Source organism: Hypomesus nipponensis, chromosome 16, assembly GCF_054491055.1.
Source record: "Hypomesus nipponensis isolate SF chromosome 16, ASM5449105v1, whole genome shotgun sequence".
Classification (NCBI taxonomy): Eukaryota; Metazoa; Chordata; class Actinopteri; order Osmeriformes; family Osmeridae; genus Hypomesus; species Hypomesus nipponensis.
The window spans coordinates 8816559-8837923 of NC_140376.1; the positions used below are offsets into that span (position 1 = coordinate 8816559).

At 51.2% G+C, this 21365-nt stretch overlaps 2 protein-coding genes across 9 annotated transcripts in view; both read right to left on the reverse strand.

Annotated features, from left to right (window-relative positions):
- Nucleotides 1-634: 634 nt before the first annotated feature.
- Nucleotides 635-16029, reverse strand: ect2 (epithelial cell transforming 2). 6 transcript variants are annotated; one of them, XM_084676310.1, is made up of 27 exons: nucleotides 15673-16029; nucleotides 15138-15291; nucleotides 14847-14926; nucleotides 14197-14295; nucleotides 12921-13103; nucleotides 12689-12778; nucleotides 12300-12407; nucleotides 12121-12194; nucleotides 11778-11908; nucleotides 11556-11671; nucleotides 11019-11081; nucleotides 10560-10782; nucleotides 9728-10213; nucleotides 9406-9530; nucleotides 9216-9335; nucleotides 8865-8933; nucleotides 8288-8398; nucleotides 8072-8168; nucleotides 7845-7926; nucleotides 6300-6378; nucleotides 6012-6131; nucleotides 5665-5803; nucleotides 5333-5487; nucleotides 4497-4604; nucleotides 4272-4412; nucleotides 3563-3928; nucleotides 635-2936 (listed from the first exon to the last, which is right to left on the reverse strand). In XM_084676310.1, exons 2-26 carry the CDS (start codon nucleotides 15256-15258, stop codon nucleotides 3608-3610), a joined length of 3441 nt encoding a protein of 1146 aa, XP_084532436.1. In that variant the 5' UTR covers nucleotides 15259-15291; nucleotides 15673-16029; the 3' UTR covers nucleotides 635-2936; nucleotides 3563-3607. The 6 variants fall into 6 exon arrangements, with proteins under 6 accessions (XP_084532436.1, XP_084532431.1, XP_084532434.1 ...); XM_084676305.1 differs by lacking the exon at nucleotides 14197-14295; XM_084676308.1 differs by lacking the exons at nucleotides 9728-10213; nucleotides 14197-14295.
- A 553-nt stretch (nucleotides 16030-16582) lies between these two features.
- Nucleotides 16583-21365, reverse strand: part of mcf2l2 (MCF.2 cell line derived transforming sequence-like 2) — a 48399-nt gene continuing 43616 nt past the window's right edge. For all 3 annotated transcript variants that reach the window (XM_084675600.1, XM_084675601.1, XM_084675598.1), the window contains 5 exons: nucleotides 21031-21132; nucleotides 20512-20621; nucleotides 20118-20233; nucleotides 19511-19605; nucleotides 16583-18581 (listed from right to left, as the gene is read on the reverse strand). In XM_084675600.1, coding sequence (XP_084531726.1) covers nucleotides 18490-18581; nucleotides 19511-19605; nucleotides 20118-20233; nucleotides 20512-20621; nucleotides 21031-21132 — 515 coding nt within the window. In that variant the 3' untranslated portion in view covers nucleotides 16583-18489. The remainder of the gene's footprint in view (nucleotides 18582-19510; nucleotides 19606-20117; nucleotides 20234-20511; nucleotides 20622-21030; nucleotides 21133-21365) is intronic.

A 21365-nucleotide genomic window follows, 5' to 3' on the forward strand; every position in this document is an offset into this window, starting at 1 on the left:
ATTTGTAAAGTCATTTTTCTTTGACTTTCCTCATCACTTTGGACAGTTATCGTGTTACTGTTACCTAGCAATGTGGCGCCACCTTGAGGAGGATGTGCACCTCTGCTTAACCGAAGAGGGGAATAACTATGTGATTCAGTTGACTTTGACATTGGGGTTTCATAATTCATAACCAGCAACCACATTTTCTCAAAGGACTTGGCTGAAGTTCAATTGTCTTAGCCTGGGTATAAAACTTGAATAAAGCCCTTATTGCAAACATTTCTAAAATCGGCTCTTGGAATTTAAAAGCAAATAGTCCAGCCATTTGAAAATCAACCATAATAAGTTAATTAATCAACATTTATTTAATTAGAAGCTAGTTAAATGAGAGCTAAGCCTACCTGCAGTTGCTTGTCCGGTCAACTGCACTGAACACTGCTGAAATCAATTTAATCTAATCATAGTGATGTAGCGGGGTTTGCACGGTTAAGATGAGCAATTCTTAACGTATAAGAAGAGCCTTCGTAATAATGAGTCTAATCGTAAGTAGTGAATTCTATGAAAGTAGAGCAGATCAGATAACGTGAGGGATAACGCGTGTATTACACAATGATTTATTTAAGAACATATTATAATGAGCAAATACCAGAGAAGTTATGGGTTAGTCTTTGAGTTGAACAGTACAGTAGGTCCTAAACTATAATGAGAGCGGAATACAAGATGGTAGTTTGAGAGCGTGTGGGTAAGGGAGAGAGAGATAGGCCTATAGGCTTCTGGAGTACAATGGTGGACAGTGTATTGTAACTAATCCTAACGAAAGTTAGGTTAAATCATTTGTAACTAAATCAAACAAATGAAATCAAAACATACCAATGTCACAAGTAAGACATTTAGCAATATCGCAGTTACTGTTGTCAGAAGAAGAAGAGTCAAAGGTCCGTTTGCCGTCCTCAAACGAGCAAATGAATCTTTCCTCAAAGTTCCTGGTGGTCCATTGAGTTGCTGATTGAGAAGGACAGGTCAGAGGTGTCGCGAACACTTCAGGTAAATCCTTACGAAAAAGCAAGGTTTGCTTGTGCGAAAGGGGGGTATCCCTTTGAAGGTGAACTTTTTGATTGGTCAGTTACTCCACCTGGGCGTCATCCTGAGATTGGCTTATAGGTGTGAAGTGGTTAGTAACTTTTGAGTTAGGATATTTCAAATGTCCATGTATTGCTTATACTTCAAAATATAACAATACAACATGAACAAATGGTTTGGTTCATAGATTAAAATAATTTTGATATCAAGAGTGACTGGTTTATCATAACAGGAAAGGAAGTTAAATTAAAACATCAAATTACATCAGCAGCATTAAAGGGAAAGCATGCATTGTCACACACAAATTCCAATAATCCTTCTCGTGTCCACAAACAGTATTGTCTTTGAGAGATGATTGTAAATCCAATAAATGTCTGTTTTGCATCAATCCTTTTTTATCCAGAGCTTTCTGGAGTAGGGAGAGGTTAAGAAAGGCGGGCCATGTGGCTGGCTCTTCTCCTCCCCCTGGGAGGAGACGCCACGTCTGGTATCAGCCAGAAAGATAGTGGCATTGTAGGAGGCGTCATTTAATGCAATCAGCCTTCCTGATGTTGTCAGTGCTGTGTCTTGTTGAGTGGATCAGAAATGGTCTCTCTGCTACAGTGAAGATCAGATGAAGAATTTCATTTCAGATTTAGAATGTAGTTAGATACCCTGAAATAAAGTAGAACCAACCCTGTAATAAAACCTAAAACCAAAGTAATATAAAGAGGGAGTTTTATTAAAATTTAACAAATGGATACAATCACTTTCAACCAGTCAGTGACTTGACATAATAACAGTCACTATTCAAGACAAATGAATGGGGTGAAAATACGAATTTCTTTTTTTTTTTATTCAGCTGGTGACAAGAATGGATAACGGAGTAACATAACCGAATAAAACAGTAGAAATATACCAAATCAGTCATGTGAAAAAGCATTTGATACGTACAAAGACAAACAAACAAATAAGAACATTGAAAAGGTATAACAAACCAAAAGGAGAAAAACACAAAATCAACACAAATAGTGAGAAGGAAAAAAAAGAATAGGGGGGGGAGAATAAGAGAAACTTTTTTTTTTTTTATAGATTTATAAAATGATTCTGAAGAATAAATATATAGACTACTTAGACGACACCCTTTCCCTTCTCAAACAGAAAACCTTGACGGCGTAAAACCATCGGCTTTTTCAAACAAGAAACAAATGCACATCATGGCAGAGAGCATGCGCTCATTTTTCAGTTTGCTTGAATTCCCCCCTAATCCTGATCCTTTGCATGAAAAGTAAAAACTATTCGAGAGCTTTATAAAAGCTGGACGTTATTAACAACTGAAACCAACAGGCTTGTTCCCATAAAACAAAGAAAATACTTTCATTGGTTAATCATTGAGGTGACGGTTGCCAACCCACTACGTCAAAATCTACATAGAATATGTCAGTGAAACTAAATCTCAACAAATAATATATATGTATGAGTGACTGTTAATTCGATAAGCCAAAAGTAAAAGTGCCAACAAAGCACGGCGGGTCAGTTCGTAACATTGTTCATTCGAGAGCATCCTTCATTTTCACCAGCCAGACCGACCACACAGCCTGTATCAATCAAACACTTGAGACCCTAACACAGTGCAGTACCATGGCATATGAACCCGAGGGAACGGCCCAAACGGAACCCAAGTTACAGTAGTGTGTCCATCGCGCCCGCGCTTCCGTATCCGTCTGTCGCCCCGGAGGGGAGGGGGGAGGAGGAGAGGGTGGGGGTGAGGGAGGAGGAGAGGGTGGGAGGAGCAGGGGGAGAACTCAGATGAGGTGGGTGGTCGATCGGCTGAACGTGTGGTACTTCCTCTCGAACATGGAGGACAGGTTGACCATGGAGGGAGAATGTGCTGCCTGAGGAGAGAGGGATGAGGAAAGGGGAAAACAATGGAGAGAAGGGGAATTCAGATCAAGTTTTGAATGTAAAAAAATAAAATAAATACAAACACGTTCGAGGGCGATGGGAATGACGGGTCGCAGGTGTGAGGGGCGAGAATTCGAAGGCGGAGGAAGAGGAGGGGATTCCAAAAGGATGATCGTCAAGTCCAATCATCTTCCCTCCCCCTACCAAAACACCTTGTGAGCAGTGGCGCACACGCGTGTGTTTCCACCTTCCCAAATGTGGAGAGCAGGTGAGTGCTGTAAGTTAGTGACAGACATAGACCCTCCACCATGTCTACTGATAAGTGACCCCCCCCCCCCACCACCACCACCAAAACACCATCCCAGGTGAGTTACATCCCCAGGTGAAGTTAGTAGAAACCTAGAGATGAAGCCTCCGTCCCAAACGCGCCCCTTACGGCCATTCTGTGACCACGCCCGTGTGGAGATGTCGCCAATCAACAGATGGGAGCAATGTGAGGGAAAACCCCCATGGCTTTGCCCTAATCCAATCCACCTTAGATCTCCATAAGGGCGTAAGAGGGAGGGTAAGATTTGTGATGTGGCCCCCTGAACACCTCACTATAAGTCATGCTCACGTCAAGAGGTGGCGCTGGAGGACCCGCTGGAGGGGGATGAGGGCGCTAGAGGAGGGTCTCCTTGCGAGGGCTCCCCGGGCCCCCCTTGCGGGCATCGCAGGGGACCAGCGCGTCCCTATACTTGTCCGCGTGGTGGAACCTGACTCGGGGGTGGCCGGAGACGGGGTTGTTGGGGGAGGGTGGGGGTGGGGCGGACTGAGGGTGGAGCCCGGGGCCAGGGGCCGGGCTGCAGGGCGTGGTGCGCACGCGGAGGGAGGCGCGCGGCCGGGGGGGTTGGTCGAGGGAGTTGGAGCGCTGCACCGAGGCGCCGGCGCCCAGGGAGGCGCCGCTGTCGCTGAGGTTGAAGGTGGAGGAGGAGCGAGCCATCTGAGGTGAAGGGGGGGGGACACAGGGGGGGTTAGGAACTAACATCTACAGAACACAGAGAGCGGAGGGAGAGGGGAGACGGAGAGGAGCGAGAGACTGCGGTAGACGGACAGAGAGCGAGAGAGACGAGAGAGCAGAACGGCAGGAAGTAGAGAGAATTCGGCCATTTAACCTCGACGTGGTGCGGAAGTGGCTTGAAATAATCATCCGACGTCAGCAATCATTCGAACAAATCCAAATAACGGGAGAGACAGAAAGGGAGCCGTCCACAAACAGGCAAGAGCAGGTTGGGGAGTGACGGAGATGGACGGATGGAGGGAGGGAAGGAGGAGGAGGAGGTTACCGCCAGAGTGGAGCTGCTGCCCATGCGGCCCATGTTGTGGGAGCCCAGCCGGGGGCTCCTCTCGTCTGGGGTGCTGCTGGCCATGAAGGCCCGCTGGATCACACGCTTGGGGGTCTTGGTGAAGGAGAAGGCCCTGGTCACCTGGGCGGAGAAGGAGGATGAAGACGCACGCACGCAGACAGACAGACGTGCTTCGCCGGCGTCAGGGCGTCTCGGGCCGCTCACCTTCTTGGAGGTCTTCTTGATGGCCCGCGAGGCCTTGCTCAGGGTGCTGTCCATGTCCTTGGTGCTGACCTGCACCGAGTCGGGCTCCGTGTTCTGGATCAGGTCCTCCTGTGGACACAACGAGCCCCGGCGTGAACACCCGACCAGCCAGTGGCCTCACCCCCTCACCCCCCCCCCCCCCCCCCGAGAGAGCCCAGAGGAGAGGCTGAGAGCGAGAGCGAGGGAGGGATGGACTCTGAATGAAGGATGGACCAGAGGGAAAGGCTGGAAGGGAAGCCGGTCCGGGTGAAGAACGGAGGGGATGGGCGGAGGGCTCCGAGGCTGGATGGAGGGACGGATGCACGAAGGCTAGGGGGGGATGGATTACAGGGGGACCCCAGAATGAGAGAGGGATGCCTGGAAAGCAGAGAGAAAGAGAGACACAGAGAGAGAGAGAGAGAGAGACACACACATAGAGAAAGAGAGATACAGAGAGAGAGAGAGACAGACCGAAACACAGAGAGAGAGACACACAGAGAGAGACACAGAGAGAGAGAGAGAGAGAGAGAGACAGACAAAAACAGAGAGACACAGAGAGAGAGACACAGAGAGAGAGAGACAGAGACACAGAGAGAGAGACAGACAGACAGAGACACACACAGAGAGAGACACACAGGGAGAGAGACACAGAGAGAGAGAGAGACACACAGAGAGAGAGAGACAGACACACAGAGAGAGAGAGAGAGACACAGAGAGAGAGGCACACAGGGAGAGAGACACAGAGAGAGAGAGAGAGACAGAGACACACAGAGAGAGAGAGAGAGAGAGAGACACAGAGAGAGAGAGAGGGTCCTCACTGCGTCAGCCTTGCAGATGGTGTTGGCGATGTGTCTGCAGAGCATCTTGAGCCAGACCGTCTTGGCGGTGTCCTCCCCGCTCAGCTGGAAGCTGAACAGCAGGTTCTCCTGCTCCGTGGGCGGGTGCACCACCAGGGCAAAGGCATTCTGGCAATCTGGGGGGGGGGGGAGCAAGTTGTCCGTACGTCTGTAAGTACACGGAGTGGCATGTGGCCAGGCTACGTGTGTGTGCGCTCATATGCACGCGTGCGTTTGTGTACTGCCTGGGACGTACGAAGTGTGAAGGCCGTGCGGGTACTGTGTAGGGAGAAGAGTGCGTGTGCGAGACTCACCCTCAGTGTCCTGCAGGTCCAGCACCCTCCTGATCTGGGAGAGGGGCATGAGGGTGACGTGTTTGAGGTGGGCCGGGGGTCTGGTCTGGCCCAGGGGGCTCCGGAACGTACTGATCACCTTGTGACGCTTCCTGGCAATCTAGAGGCGCACACACGCACACACATTTACCCTCCACAGGACATGAGGCTACAATTGTTGTGTGTGTGTGCGTGCATAAATAAATAAATAATAAATGCACATATACAATGTATAATATTTTTTTATACTAATAAAAATAGGAATGAGGGACAGCTCAGCGAGACAGGAAGTGCTTGGTATTTCCAGTAGACAGAAGGAGGAAGGTTACCTCCAGACAGTCGTTGAAGAGGAAGAGGGTGACGTTTTCACCACGGTCGCACGGCTTGTCTCCCAGGGCAATGGTCTCCACACGGTGGACCAGACTACGATGGGAGGACAGCAGGTTGGCCTGGAGAGAGGAGGGAGGCGGGGAGACAGACCAGGGGAGAGACAGAGAGGAAAGACAGGGAGTGGCATATAGCATGAATGAAACCTACAGAACTGGCATTCCACACTTGAGGCCTATTCCATATAAAATCGGGTTTTACGAACGAGACACACACACACACACACTTACCGGGCAGCCGTCCACCTCGTAAACGACATCAAAGATCTGTTTCTGCCCCTCCGTCTTCCTCTTGTCCTCGTTGATGTGGCTGGAGGGAGGGTGGGAGGGAGGGGACATTCATAGGTCTTCAAAACAAATGAGGAGATTCGAGGGAGAGGCCTGGTCTGATTGTAAACACCAGGTTGTAAAAACACGGTCCTGAGCGTCTGGTTCTAAACCCCCAGCACCTGGTGAGTCAGGGGAAGGTCCAGGGAGAGGCAGGCAGGGTGAGAGGGGAAGGTCCAGGGAGAGGCGGGCAGGGTGAGAAGGGAAGGTCCAGGGAGAGGCGGGCAGGGTGAGAGGGGAAGGTCCAGGGAGAGGCGGGCAGGGTGAGAGGGGAAGGTCCAGGGAGAGGCGGGCAGGGTGAGAGGGGAAGGTCCAGGGAGAGGTAGGCAGGGTGAGAGGGGAAGGTCCAGGGAGAGGCGGGCAGGGTGAGAGGGGAAGGTCCAGGGAGAGGCAGGCAGGGTGAGAGGGGAAGGTCCAGGGAGAGGCGGGCAGGGTGAGAGGGGAAGGTCCAGGGAGAGGCGGGCAGGGTGAGAAGGGAAGGTCCAGGGAGAGGCGGGCAGGGTGAGAGGGGAAGGTCCAGGGAGAGGCGGGCAGGGTGAGAGGGGAAGGTCCAGGGAGAGGCGGGCAGGGTGAGAGGGGAAGGTCCAGGGAGAGGCGGGCAGGGTGAGAGGGGAAGGTCCAGGGAGAGGTAGGCAGGGTGAGAGGGGAAGGTCCAGGGAGAGGCGGGCAGGGTGAGAGGGGAAGGTCCAGGGAGAGGCGGGCAGGGTGAGAGGGGAAGGTCCAGGGAGAGGCGGGCAGGGTGAGAGGGGAAGGTCCAGGGAGAGGCGGGCAGGGTGAGAGGGGAAGGTCCAGGGAGAGGCGGGCAGGGTGAGAGGGGAAGGTCCAGGGAGAGGCGGACAGGGTGAGAGGGGAAGGTCCAGGGAGAGGTGGGCAGGGTGAGAGGGGAAGGTCCAGGGAGAGGCGGGCAGGGTGAGAGGGGAAGGTCCAGGGAGAGGCGGGCAGGGTGAGAGGGGAAGGTCCAGGGAGAGGTAGGCAGGGTGAGAGGGGAAGGTCCAGGGAGAGGCGGGCAGGGTGAGAGGGGAAGGTCCAGGGAGAGGCGGGCAGGGTGAGAGGGGAAGGTCCAGGGAGAGGCGGGCAGGGTGAGAGGGGAAGGTCCAGGGAGAGGCGGGCAGGGTGAGAGGGGAAGGTCCAGGGAGAGGTAGGCAGGGTGAGAGGGGAAGGTCCAGGGAGAGGCGGGCAGGGTGAGAGGGGAAGGTCCAGGGAGAGGCGGGCAGGGTGAGAGGGGAAGGTCCAGGGAGAGGCGGGCAGGGTGAGAAGGGAAGGTCCAGGTGGAGGCAGGCAGGGTGAGAGGGGAAGGTCCAGGGAGAGGCGGGCAGGGTGAGAGGGGAAGGTCCAGGGAGAGGTAGGCAGGGTGAGAGGGGAAGGCCCAGGGAGAGGCGGGCAGGGTGAGAGGGGAAGGCCCAGGGAGAGGCGGGCAGGGTGAGAGGGGAAGGCCGGCGGAGGACTCACGTCATCACCTCCCTGAGGGACTCGATGGCTCTCTCCAGGGTGACCTTGTCAGGGTTGTCCTCGGACGTGTGCTTCTTGATGTCTGCGGGGAGGAGAGGGGTGGATGGGGGTGAGGAGCGAGGCGGGGAGAAGTGGCAGCCTCGTAGGAATAGTCGAACAAATGCGGTCGTGTTATGTCAACAGTGGCCAGTCTCTGTACAGTGTGTGCGCGCGTGTGTGTGTGTTACCGTTGAGCAGCAGCGCTACACTGGGTAGTCTCTGCACAGGACGGATGAGCAGCTCCACAAGGGTCTGACGACCACACTCAGGCTTGGACTGGTTGATCTGGTTGATCGCACACACGGTGAGAAACAAGAAGAAAAAAAACACACACATGCTTATAACTGACTGAGTGTGGGCCAACAACACTGGCACACACACACGCAGGGTTAGCAGAGCTTTACCTTGAGGAAGGCGTGGAAGCGAGGCTTCTGTTTCTCACAGCGGACGATGGTCTCCTTGCTCATCTCAAAGAAGTTGACGAACGGCGGGTAGGCCTTGACCAGGTCTTTAGACTGGGAGACGGAACCCAGTTAACAGCAGCCCCCTTCACACACGCACCCCCCCCACGTCGCCTTAACACAAGACCCCTGGTCATAGCGGCTCTGCTTGTTTACGCGGAACCAAACCAAGCCGGCATAATGGCCGCCTCGTGAGTGATTTCGGATAGCATCGAAAAATCGTCTCTGTGACTACCTCCATTGGCGGCTTAACGTCGGTACAGCGATAGCCAAGAAGCTCTACGTTGTCATAACAGGAGGTGAGCCTCCCTCTCCCTCTCCCCCTCCCTCTCCCCCTCCCCCTCCCCCCCTCCCCCCTCCCCCTCCCCCTCCCCCCTCCCCCCCTCCCCTCCCTCCCTCTCTCCCTCTCTCCCTCTCTCCCTCTCTCCTCTCTCTCTCTCTCTCTCTCTCTCTCTCTCTCTCTCTCTCTCTCTCTCTCTCATCCAGCGTTGACCTCGGACTAATGCTGACTGCTACTCACGTATTTGAGGATGATGTCTCCCACGCTCTTGTCCTCTGACCAGTCCATCACCAGCTCCTCCAGGTCAGCCTACGACACACACACACACACACACACACACACACACACACACACACACACACACACACACACACACACACACACACACACACACACACACACACACACACACACACACACACACACACACACACACACACCTTAACGATACGGTAGAGGGTTCTTCCCACACCTTTAGTCCGATGGATTTTCAGGACTTTGAACCCAACGTCCATGACCAGAAACACAGAAGAAGGCATTCTTCTTCTGTGTATCGGTGGTATTGGTGGTCAAGGAGAAAGGCCCGCCCACCTTGATCCTGGTGTGGACGTCGTAGATTTCGGGGATGCTGCCAAATATGGTCTTCATTTCCTCCGGGGCCAGGATGGGCCCGCCCACCTGGCCCTCCTTCTCCAGGGGGATCTTAAACAGCTGCACAGAGAGAGGCATAGTCAGAGGCTGGCACACACACACACGCTGACACACACACACACACACACACCTGCAGCACGGTGGAGAGGATGCCCACGTAGTTGCTCTCAGTCTGGTACAGCTCCTTGGAGACGTGCCACCGGGCCGACTGCTTGCCCGGGGCCGGGGTGGAGCTCTTCGAAGGCCTGGAACTCTCTAGAATAAAACACCCGGGAGATGGAGAGAAACCCATTCCACCTCAGTTTGGTTTTCATTAACAGTGTAAAATGTGATCAACGTGTGGGTATATATATATATGTGGGTTGTGTGCCACAGAATGAGATTCAAGCACTGACCTATTGTCTGGGAAACTGTGACGACACTGTGATGTTAGTAAATCTAATCTGGTGGACCTGATTTGTTCAGACTTTCCCTGAGACGCACTGCCTCCTGGGAAACGGAGTCCACCGCCCTGGAGGTGGCTTCTGTGTCTGCTGGCTGGGGAGGGAGCCGCTCGGAGCTGAAAGGGCTCTCTCTGGGGTCAGCCTGTCTAGTCTGGGCCTGGCAGGGGCTTGGAGCCGGCAGCTGGAGACTGGAAATAGGGGTGCTCTCTGTGAGCGACTGGAGGGGACTGGGGGACAAGGTCTCTGGGTGAGGCCGGTCGGGACAGGGGCTGGAGGTCTGGAGACCGGGGCCGGGCTCCCTGAGGGAGGACTCCCTGAACGGGGTGTGCTGTTGGGGGCTGGGGAGGGCCGTGGCTGGCTGGGGGGTGCTAGTGCGTTGGAAGGAGCAGTCGCCCTGCCTGCCTGTCCTACTCCTCCTTCTCTCCCTCGTTCTCCTGCTCCTCCTGTCCTCCACTGCTCCTCCCGTCCTACGCCTGCCGCTTCCTACACTGGCTTCTGAAACACACAACCAGGGGTCAGGTCTCTCACCCCTCCTTCAGGTCTCTCACCCCTCCTTAAACTCTCTCCCCCCCCCCCTCCTCAAACCTCCCCCTCCCCCCTCCTCAAACTCTCTCCCCCCACCCCCCCCCCCCCCCCACACACACTTTCGAGGTCAAAGGCCAAGCCACTCCCCCCCCCCGGCCCGGAGGGCGAACGCGTCTCGCCTCCCTTCCGGAAAGTTCCATCGATCGACACCGCACCCCAAAAAAAAAAAAAACAAGCCAAAGCAATTTAGGTTCCCGGTTACGTCGGAATGGCGCGGGCGTCGCTACGGGTGAGGCGGGGGGGTTGCGTTCCTGACCTGCCAGGCCCTTGCACGTGTCCGGGGTGTTGGAGAAGTCCAGCAGGGAGCCCATGGACATGGAGTGCTCCGCCGAGGGGCGCTTGCGCGGGGGGAACGGCGAGATCTCCGTCTCCTTGGTGAGCTGGGCCAGGGTGTCCCTGAGGCGCCGTCGCTTGCGGTTGCTGTTGGGGGTGTTGAGGGAGAGGAGCGACACTGCCTTTTTCATCGCGGGGCTGTCCGTCTGGGGGGGGGGGGGTAGAAAACAGGAGTTTTGGAGGGGGGGGGAGGGTTATGGGGTGGCGGGGGGAAAGAGGGATGGGATAGAGGTGTGTGTGTGTGTGTGTGGGGGGGGGGGGTAACAGGACAGAAAGGCAGGTTTATAAATGTTATCATTTCTCGAACTCGAGCGGGGGAGGTGTTGTGTTGTTGAGGAGGAGCACCGTTTGCCTCCAGAAGACACGTCTGCAGCAGACTCACCCTCTCATAGGAGTACATGGACTCCCCTGCCCTGGCATCCATCTGAATGCTGCCCCAGAACCACTAGAACACACGGAGACACACGGTATTCATACTAGTGACGTGAACCAGTGCGGGCTTTGACATTGGAGCCGACAGGAAAACTGCTTGTCTAGGGTAGAGAGGGGAGACACAGAGAGAGAGAGAGACACACAGAGACACAGAGAGAGAGAGAGACACACAGAGAGAGAGAGAGAGACACACAGAGACACAGAGAGAGAGAGAGAGAGACACACAGAGACACAGAGAGAGAGACACACAGAGAGAGAGAGAGAGAGAGAGAGAGACACACAGAGACACAGAGAGAGAGAGAGAGAGACACACAGAGACACAGAGAGAGAGACACACAGAGAGAGAGAGAGAGAGACAGAGACACAGAGAGAGAGACACAGAGAGAGAGAGAGAGAGAGAGAGAGAGAGAGAGAGAGAGAGAGAGAGAGAGAGAGAGAGAGAGAGAGAGAGAGAGAGAGAGAGAGAGAGGCACAGGGAGAGGTTCACCTCCTGTTTGACCACATAGAGCTTCTTGGCTGGTGCGAAGGGCAGCTCCTTCACGGAGTTCTCCTCGACAACCATGTGGGTGCACTTCTCATCTCCCACTTCCAGATGGAGACCACCTGGCAAGACGAAACGCACGCAGAAAGTCAGCCCCTCGACCCATGCAGGAACACCAACAGGGAGCCTTGGGTGTCTGTGTGCGCAGGCGCGTTCGGGACCCCCCACCGTGTTTGAGCGTCCTCTCCTCCATGTTGGTTTTGTCCTCCTCGGAGAAGCCCAGGAAACTCAGCACGCAGTCCTGGAAGGGCGGGACCTTGAACTCGGTGCGGAACTCCTCGTCGCCGGCATGGAAGGTTCTGGAAGGAACGGAGACGCCGCAGTCGGTCACCCGCGGGGGAGCCCTTTCCTCGCTTGTGTACGACTCTTAGCGGCAAGGTTTTACACAGAGCTCGACATGCATACCGGCATTACAGTAGTCTACGCTAATACCGTTCTCAGTGCAATAACAGTCAGCCAGAGGGGCTTGAACCCGTGTTTGTGGCTGGGGCTGGGAGGCGAGGTGACTTACACCTCATCCCTGCGCTCCCAGGCCTTGTGGATCCAGGCGGGGGTGAGGATGGGGGTCCCCATGCACACGGCCAGCTGAGAGGGGAGACGGAGGGAGAGGGGAGGTTAGGGGTCTCTCCTGGACAGAAGGGCAGCGTGTCAGAGACAGAGGGAGGAGCAGTAGGGGGAGGGGGGGCGGACCTTGTACTTCTCTCCGTGCGTGGAGTAGGCGATGAGGTGGGACACCTTGGTGCTGAAGTCCTTCCGGATTGTACCGCCCATGTGGTGCACCAGGTTCACCAGGTTTTTCTGCATGGGACAGAGACACAAACACACTCTCTCTCTATCATAACCAGCTTAGGGAAGGAAGCACTCATCCATGATAACGGGAACGTCCTAACATAACGATACGTTCTCGAACTCAAGTCAAAATCTAAGATTAGAGGTGTGACTCCAATCTCTGATCATCACTTAGTGTATATTGAGTGGAGGAGTATATTAGGACGTTCATCACTTTGTGATGTGTGGGGGGGGAAGTAATGAGTAGGGTGTGTGATGGTGAGTTCAGCGTGTGTGTGAGCTGCACGCACCACTTCCTCCTTGTTCCTGAAGCCGGTGAAACACAGGGAGAGGTTCAGCATGGTGGTGGAATAGAGAGGCCGTGAGGAGAACGGTAGAGGCTGTGGAAACACACACACACACACACGCAGTTAGACACGCACGCAAACACAACAAAAAGGTGTCTCTTTCCGGGTTTTATAAGCCAGACGAATAGCTAAATGAGCTCCCCCCCCCCCCCCTTGAATCCTGTCCCCTCCTCACCTCCTCCCTCCCGGCACAGTACAGCACCACGGGAGGGCCCACGATGCGGTTGTCGTTCTGGTACAGGTAGTTGTAGTCGGGCGTGTCGAAGTCCTTGAGCACAAACACCGTCTCGAACTCGGCATTCTCGCCGTCCCCGAACTCCCGGACGTTGTCCGTCTTCAAGCAGGTTTTGTTGATGTCCTGAGACAGGGGGAGCGAGCGAGGGGCCGCGGCGTGAGCGAGAGACACTGACACGCACACGCACATCTAGCTGCCAGGTATTTCCCTGTTCGAGACTGAATATAACAGTCTGTGCGTCGACGCAAGATATTTTAGGGGCATGGGTTGAAGGTAGAGCACACGAGCGTCTGTCAAATGACGGGAATGTTGCCGTGGGAGGTAAGGACTGGCAGGTGCATCATGGTATACACACACAGGAAGGATCGGAATGACACGTCGGTATTTGAGTCAGGAGAAAAGCATCTTGTGCATTCAAAGACCAACACACACACACACAAAACCATGATGCAATTGCTCAATACCGCAAGACAAAATACAGAGCTATGGGAGAGGTTTAGTTTGGTTTAAATGGTATTTGAACAGACTCTTTAGAAGGAAATTAAATGAGGAAGACGTTACAGCGTAACAGTTTGACGGGTGACACCGCAGGCACCACCTGTGAATTGAAACAGGCAACACCTCCCTGACCCAACCACGTGACAAAGGCCAGGGCTTACTGGAAACACCCACATTAAGAGAATGATTAGATACGCACGCCACATTGTTAGATGTTACGTTTGGAGTTAAAGACACCAAAAAGGTAGTTTCCCAGACCTAAAAATCAATGCATCTGGTCGTCTCTGTTGTACTCGCTACATGTTTGACAGAAATGAACAACTCGCTCCATTCTTTCCCCCTTAAAGTGTAGTCGACCATTCTCGCCAAACCATTTCATTTCAATTAAAAGTAAAAACAATGTTCTACTCACACATACTTCTGGCTGAATGTAACTAGGAAACACACTTCAGGAGGGAAAATTTTTTATCAAAACCAAAGCTCAACGTCTACAAATCTGTCTGGGAAACCCACCCAAGTGTTATTAAGGAGAAACCAAGACAATGAATTAACCAGAGATGAACCGCAATTTGAAAAATCACCCACCAAATCCAGTGCATCCCCTCTTATGATTGGCCATGCAGCGTAAACAACGCCTGTGTGGAACGACAGAAGCCATGCACGCGACACTCCCCGATCTCCGGACACAGACAGCCGTATATGCACGTGTATACTGTACCATATTGACTATAGACTTAATCATGAGTTTCTCTCCGGCATTGAGGCCTGGTTCTCCGCCCTTGAGCTTAACCACAGGAACCTCCATCACTTTGATGGCCTGCGGGATGAAGCCATTGGGTGAACGTTAGCCTGGCGGCTAACTCTGACACAGACGGAACTGCTCTGACTGTGGAAACACAGGATTTACATAGCTAGATAGAGAGAGATAGAGAAATATAGATAGAGAGAGAGAGAGATAGAGAGAGACACAGAAACACAGAGAGAGAGAAAGACAGAGAGAGTGAAACAAATCTCTCTGTGAAACACAGAGACAGAGAGAGACACACAGAGAGAGACAGAGAGACACACAGAGAGACAGAGAGAGTGAAACAAATAGGTAAAGCAGGAGGTCCAGAGGGATGAAGGCAGACGCATCTGCGCGCCCACAAGTCAAGCTGACTGTGAAATCGTGACTTGGCTTAGACACACACGGTGCCAACTCACAGTCAACCATCCGTGACTCAATGAGGACACCGGGCCACAATTGCCATTACTGACCAACTGCCATTCTTGTTGACCCACTGGTCGACAGGAGATCTCAACAGACAGAAATGTAAAGTCATCTAGGAGTCAACCAGCCAACGCGGGTCTTTGTACAGACTGCAGTACCTGTAGTGCTTTGACAAGCGCTTCATTTTGGCCTGCATCTCCCACCAGCACCACTCTGGTCTCCACTCGCGGCAGCATGTCTATGGGAGAGATCACACAGGAGAGAGAGAGAGACAGAGAGACAGAGAGAGAGACAGAGAGAGAGAGAAGCACAGGCTTGGAGTGACAAAGAGACAGACAAAAATGGATCAAACAAAGCGTTCACGTAAGAGACGTAAGAGGAGTGGGGGGGGGGGGTCGTCTCTGCAGGTTGGGCTGTCTGCTGTGCACTCGTCCAGACTCCAAACCAACCTGTCATGTCATCACAAGCCATATCCAGGAACGTGTGCTCGACCATCCTGGAGTCGCAGACAGACATGTCCACCAGCAAACTGCGAGCGGTCCCCAAGGTAATGATACTGCTGTCAGCCATGATGCCCTGACAGGCCACACTGGCTGCACAATCCTGTACAGAAAGGTCACACGAATAGAATCTGACATGGAAATGGTTTTAGTCCAAAAATGGTCAGAGGAGTCAACTGAACTTCAGTGTGATGTAAACCATTTCGGAGAAAGAAGGTATTGATTTTGTTGGTGTTTTGGACATAAAGCAGCAACATCAGTTAGGCTTTTTTGAGTGTGAGGCTTTTTTGATTATGTCCATAATCAAACGACGTACAAAGTGACAAACGTACAACTAACCAACCTCTACCAACCACTGACTGTAGCTTTGCTGGCAAGGTGGGTAGTGGTGGCCAACAGTCCATGTTGTTAGCGAGTTCTGGTAAACATAAGCTAGCTTTACGTTGAAAACAACTACAATAACTTAAAATGTCGAAGAACTTACCAATGCCAAACGTTTGAATGAAGAACTCAAGTTGCAGTTGGAGGCCGAATAGCAGGCTAGCAAGCTATCACCTCGCAGTTAAACTGGCTGGTCGACCAGTTCAGCAAACTCAAGATGGCCAGCAAGTCAACTTGCGACACAAACGCGATCCGCAGTTAAGATCGATCACCTTAACAAAATCCAGATTTTTCCACTATAGCCAACAATCAAACAGTTCCAACCTACTATCAAGGTTTAATAAATACTTCAATATTCGCAACATATGGTTGGATGTCTCTAATCTAGTTAATTTAATCGTTTGACAGCTGTTAGATCCATTGCAGCGATCTGTACTCCCGTAGACAGCATTCGGCTCAATCTGAATTCAAAAAGCGGTGCAAACAACGCAGCCGAGCTCTCATTGGCCGCAAGCAGGGGGAATCCCCCGGAAGCTGACCTTTGAGTACGCTGATTGGCTCATTGATTCAAACTACAATGCTCTTTCAAGGAGTTGCCATAGTCTACCGATCCAGAATCAGTTAAGTTTTATTTCCCAGAATTTCGGAGGCGATGCATTGATTGAAGCAAACCGATCAAAGATCGGTGGCAATTTCTGCCTCTGATAACGAAGGGTGGATGCAAAGTCTGTTTGCCAAATTCTTAGTGAATCCTTGTTGTGAGTTTTAGACAAAGGAGGCTTTGACAAAATCAGACTGCTCTGATTTCATGTCGTCTTTTGTTGTGTTTTTAATTTTAATTTTATATGCATTGCATATGCTTCGTTTAGTTAAAAAAATGCATGGAGAAATTCTTGGGCAAATTCTTTCCCCAAAGAGAATGAGCTTTCCCAAAAAAATTGAGGAATGAGTTCATACTGCCATACCTGAAATAAATATAGTGACTAACAAAAGACAAGATCAGACTTACTCCAGGATTTTCAAGATGCATGTATTTGATCATATCTAAATGTAAAAATGTACATAAAGTATTATAATAATATACCTTCAGTAGCATGATTGTGACCATTTACCTGTTTGTATTTCTTAATTTATACGGTTTGGTGATAGTTTTTTTTTCTTCCGGAGAAACTGCATGAGATGCAACAAGATTGTGAAGTGAACCTCTTTCTTTGCAACGTTCATGTTAATAAATAAGCATATTTGCACTATCAATTCAAGGCATGTATTGTGCAAGGCCTGTATCCCTATTCACAAACATAGGTATGTTCTCATACCATATCTTATTCATACTGTACATGTCAATCAGAGGACTGAAAACACTGATATTCATTTAGAAAAGTGATAGACTGACAGGCAAGGTTAACTCTTATTTACAGTATGTATTCAAATATAATAACATGCCATTTACATATTGGGAAAGTAACAATGGAAATGACGGAAGGATTTACAGTACAAGTGAAATATATGTGAATATATATATATCTTTTTTTTTTCAATTAAATATCTTTGATAAGATATAAGGTAGTGGATGAATAAAACATACAGTATACGTTGAAGGCTTATAATTCAGGAACCATGAGGAGATATTGCATGTAAACCCACAACTTATTAAGTACAACCAACCAGGGTAAAGAGTAAAGATAATCGTAGTGCACTGATGACACAGGCACAGTACAAAGAGAAGAAAGTCACTTTTACACTGACTGGAAAGAGGGATATGCCTGCACATGGTCGTTAAAAAACAGATGCAACGATATTGAACGCGCGCAATATTTTACATCAGACAAAAATGCAAATACATCTGGGGAGCACAAGATCTTCATTCAAACATTGTTGCCCGTAGAATAAGGTTGATTCCTACGACGACAGGAATCCCTTAGTTCTTTATAAAACACCTGAAGGGATGCAGTCAGCAGGACAAAGAGTTTGTAAGACCTTAACGTGTGTTTCTATACATTCAGGCTTGTCTCCATTCAAGTGTCAGTGTCATGGATACAGCACGGTTCTCTGGATGACATGAAAGAGCTCACGTTGGAAGATCCGGTTTCCACGGCGGTTCTTTTCTCATCCTGCCATGTCCTTCGCCACCTCTTCGGAGTGAAGGTGTGTGTGTCTGTGTGTGCGTGTCTGTGTGTGGGTGTGTGTCGGGCATGTCTAACTTTCGCACGTCGTTGGATGAAAAATACATGGCAAGAGAAAGAAAGTGGTCTTAACTCACTCATTTCAATTCGTTTTTTACCCGGACGGGTTTCTTTAACATTGCTATGTAACGTTGCATGAACGTAGCCCCCGCCCCCCACCCCTTCTCTCCATGCTCCCACGCCCAGATGAAGCAGTTGATGTGAATAACAATGTGAGGCGAAGGCACTGCATGGTCTCTCTGAAGGCAGAGGAGAGAGAGGCAGCAGGTCAACATCCAAGAGGCCGGGAGGAACAGAACACTTCAGGATGAAAACGACGTTGATTTTGGCTGGAAATGGTTGCAGTTATGTCAGTTTCAACCTGACAACAGCAGCTGAAGCAACAGGGTGACAGGAACTGCGTGGTGTTTTCTCTTTGTTTCAGGGTAGCATAGCAGCAACAGAGGGCACCAACTACTTCACTACTAAGACGTGGGATTTGTAGTTCTCTGAGCACACTTTGTTCCCCCCCAACTCAGAAATTGCATTTTCGTAGTCATCTCTGCACAACAGGTCACTACAGACACATGGCATTTGTGGGAGTTTTTTGTAGGACTGTTTTGTAGTTTCCCCCCACCTCTGAGACATGTAGTTTATTGTGCAACACTGGCTCGGAAGCGTTCGGACGCCGTTCCTTATCAGGGTTGTTCCGGCATGTTCCAGAGAGTTGGTCGAAAAACTACAACTGACGGCCATGTCTATCTGCTGTCCTGAGACACGTCACCCCACGTGCTGGCATCATTATCATCTGAGTCAGAAAGCGCCGCTGTACACAGGTCACTGAAGATATCTGAGAGAGGAAGAGAGGAGGGAGATGACAATTAGACAACGATACACAGCCTACTCAACAGCTTTGTATTGAGCAGCACTGTAATGCCAAGCAACAGGCGGGAAGGGGACAGGCAGAACAGGGATCAAACAGGTCAATGTGTTTAGAGAGGGAGGGAGGCATGTCTAGGCAGCCATAGAAACCACCGGAAACCACACGATGCATTTTTAATAGGAGTGTTTACAAAGGTGAAACCAAATATTGATCGAGATCAATATCGGAGCGGAGTGCTTCCGTTTGACCTTGTGAGGACTGCAAACCGTGAATAACAAAAAGGGAGAACTTAAATCAAGTTTTTTTTTTTATGTTGGGACACGTGAAGTAAGGTTCTGAGAGGCATCCGCCAAACGGCTCAAGCGTGAAACTCTGTCCTCCACGAAGGCAAGATGGGATTCTTATTCAAAGTGGAAGTAGTAAAGAAGAGAGAGAGAGAGAGAAGAAGAGAAAGAGAGATATGCAGACAGAAAGAGCGGGAAAGAGAGAGCGAGAGGCGGAGAGAAAAACGAAAACCAACGGAACAAGACCCGACCGCTTGTTTGGAGGAGGACAGACTTCCAGGGGAACGGACCAGCCAGCGCTCCTCGGGCTCCACAAAGACGAGTGAGGGAGGGGAGGAGAGGGAGGCAAGGAAACGGCAAGCATGCGCTGGATGACCTCATGCTCCGCTGCTCACTCCCCTGACAGCCAAAGCCTAAACCAATCCACCACCCCACCCTCTCTCCATCCATCCACCCATCCCTCCCTTCATTCCATCACCCTCCCCAAGCACCCCACCCAGCCTGCCGGGCCCAGGTGAAGCTGCGGTGAGGCCGGGGTTGTGAGGGAGTGCTTTTGGCCTGGCCTGGTGGGTGGGGGTTCTGTAGTGGGAGGGGGTTAGTCTGGGAGAATACCAGTGGGACAGAACAAATGACCTCCATCTGCTGCTGCCTGCAGAATGCTGGGTGGAACCAGACCTGTCTTCTCTGTTATAAGGTTCTTGACTAGCCTAGAACATGAAAGAAGAACGGGCTTTAGGGGAGCGACTGTGTGTGTGTGTGTGTGTGTCTTAAAAGGCTCTTGTATCTGTACGTGAATGTGTTTTACGTCGCTTTGACTAGGGACATGCTAGAGACCCTTTTGTAGGTGGTAAGGGCAACTTCTCAGACGGGCGGATAGATACATACAAACGCACAGACACATGCACACAAACGCACATGAAGATCCACACACTCACACACACACTCAGAAACACACACAAACTGAAGTTCTGGAGCAGTACTGCAAAAGGGTCCTCTTAAAAGAAAGGAGTTTGCGTGAGAGGTTCGAGCCAGATGATACAAGATGGTTTCTGAGGAGGAAATATGAATGACAGGATGATTATTTGAAGCATTCTTCAGGAGCAGCTTGTTTTATGTCGGGGGGCATATCTGAGTGGGACCTGCTCGCTCGACATGGTACCCTTAGGGATCCCTCAAGACCATTGTGCCCGGCCGTTAGGAAGGCTACTTCCTGTCTCACCAGTGGCCGTTCTCCGCCTCCTCCAGGAACTGAACCAGGTCTCCAGACTCCAGAGACAGGTCCTGGGCCGTCCGAGACTCGTACGTCAGCTGGACTCGAAAACGATTACTGTCGCCCTGTAGCAAAAGGAGGGAAAGAGAGAGACATAGAGAGATACACACAGAGCGAGAGAGAGGGAGGGGGGGAGAGGGAGAGAGAGACAAAGAAACAAGAGAAACAAGAGAAACGAGAGGATGAATCCATTGTTGGGTGTAAAACCGGGCAGTACTGGACAGGCTTGCTGACTGCAGCTGTACATGATTCATCTGGGAGTATTCCTTCCCCTTGGCGATCGACTAAAAACGACGTCGGCGGAGTGATGATGAAAATAAAGGCATTCGATCACCCGGCGTACATTCTTATTGTCCTCTTCTCCGTCGGAGGAGTTGGACAGCTCTTCTGCGCTCGACGGGATGGTCTCAAAGTCTTCCGTGTCCATGGACGGCAGCCGCCGCTGGGTCCAACCTGCAACCACAAGCCAGGGAGTCAGCTTTCGGTTTCACATGCTCACATCCTATACGGTGCCTCCTTGAGGTCAATAGAAACATCTTGTGGAAGAAGAGAGAAATAATGACCTAATTCGTTTGTCCAAACTACGCAAGCCAGGGATGACCTTTTTCAATTCAAAGGAAATTCTCTACGTTTCGTTGAACAAATACTTTGCGGCACGAGAAGCAACTACCCACAGTAAATAACACAAAACCCACAAATAACTGATATCCCAAGAGATATCAAACGTGACAAATACCCCAAACTCAAAACACTGACGTAAAATAACCACCAAATCGCTGACCCACGCAATCAAGCTTAAAAAAAAAAAAAAAAAAGTTTTTCACGGAAACGAAACAAACAAAAAAACAGGCACCCTTCACACCTTTCTGGTTAACCGGCTGGGATGTGGACCTGGGGACCGTAGGGGCAGCGACTGTGCTGCCTTTACCCTTCCCCGCCACCGGGAGCGCACCGCGCAGCGTATCTGGGAGAAAACCAGCTCTTTACAATCACTCTGTTGTTCCTCAGAGACCCCCAAAACTGGACAAGACACAACGTACTCTCACAACACACTAACGACAGCAACACACCGCCTCCTCGTCATGCTGGTCATCTAGACAGACGAGCCTTCATCATCATCATCATCATCATCATCATCAAAAACAACTTAATCCCCAGTGAACATGGCATCAGACAATCAATACCATTCAACAAAGA

Excerpts from the sequence above, each read along its gene's own strand:
- ect2 (XM_084676310.1), bottom strand. The coding sequence starts at position 15,258 with ATGGCTGACAGCAGTATCATTACCTTGGGGACCGCTCGCAGTTTGCTG. Across the intron at positions 12,408-12,688 it reads TCAGGAACAAGGAGGAAGTG|AAAAACCTGGTGAACCTGGT; the intron begins GTGCGTGCAGCT and ends TGTCCCATGCAG. Across the intron at positions 3,929-4,271 it reads GCAGCAGCTCCACTCTGGCG|ATGGCTCGCTCCTCCTCCAC; the intron begins GTAACCTCCTCC and ends CCTTCACCTCAG.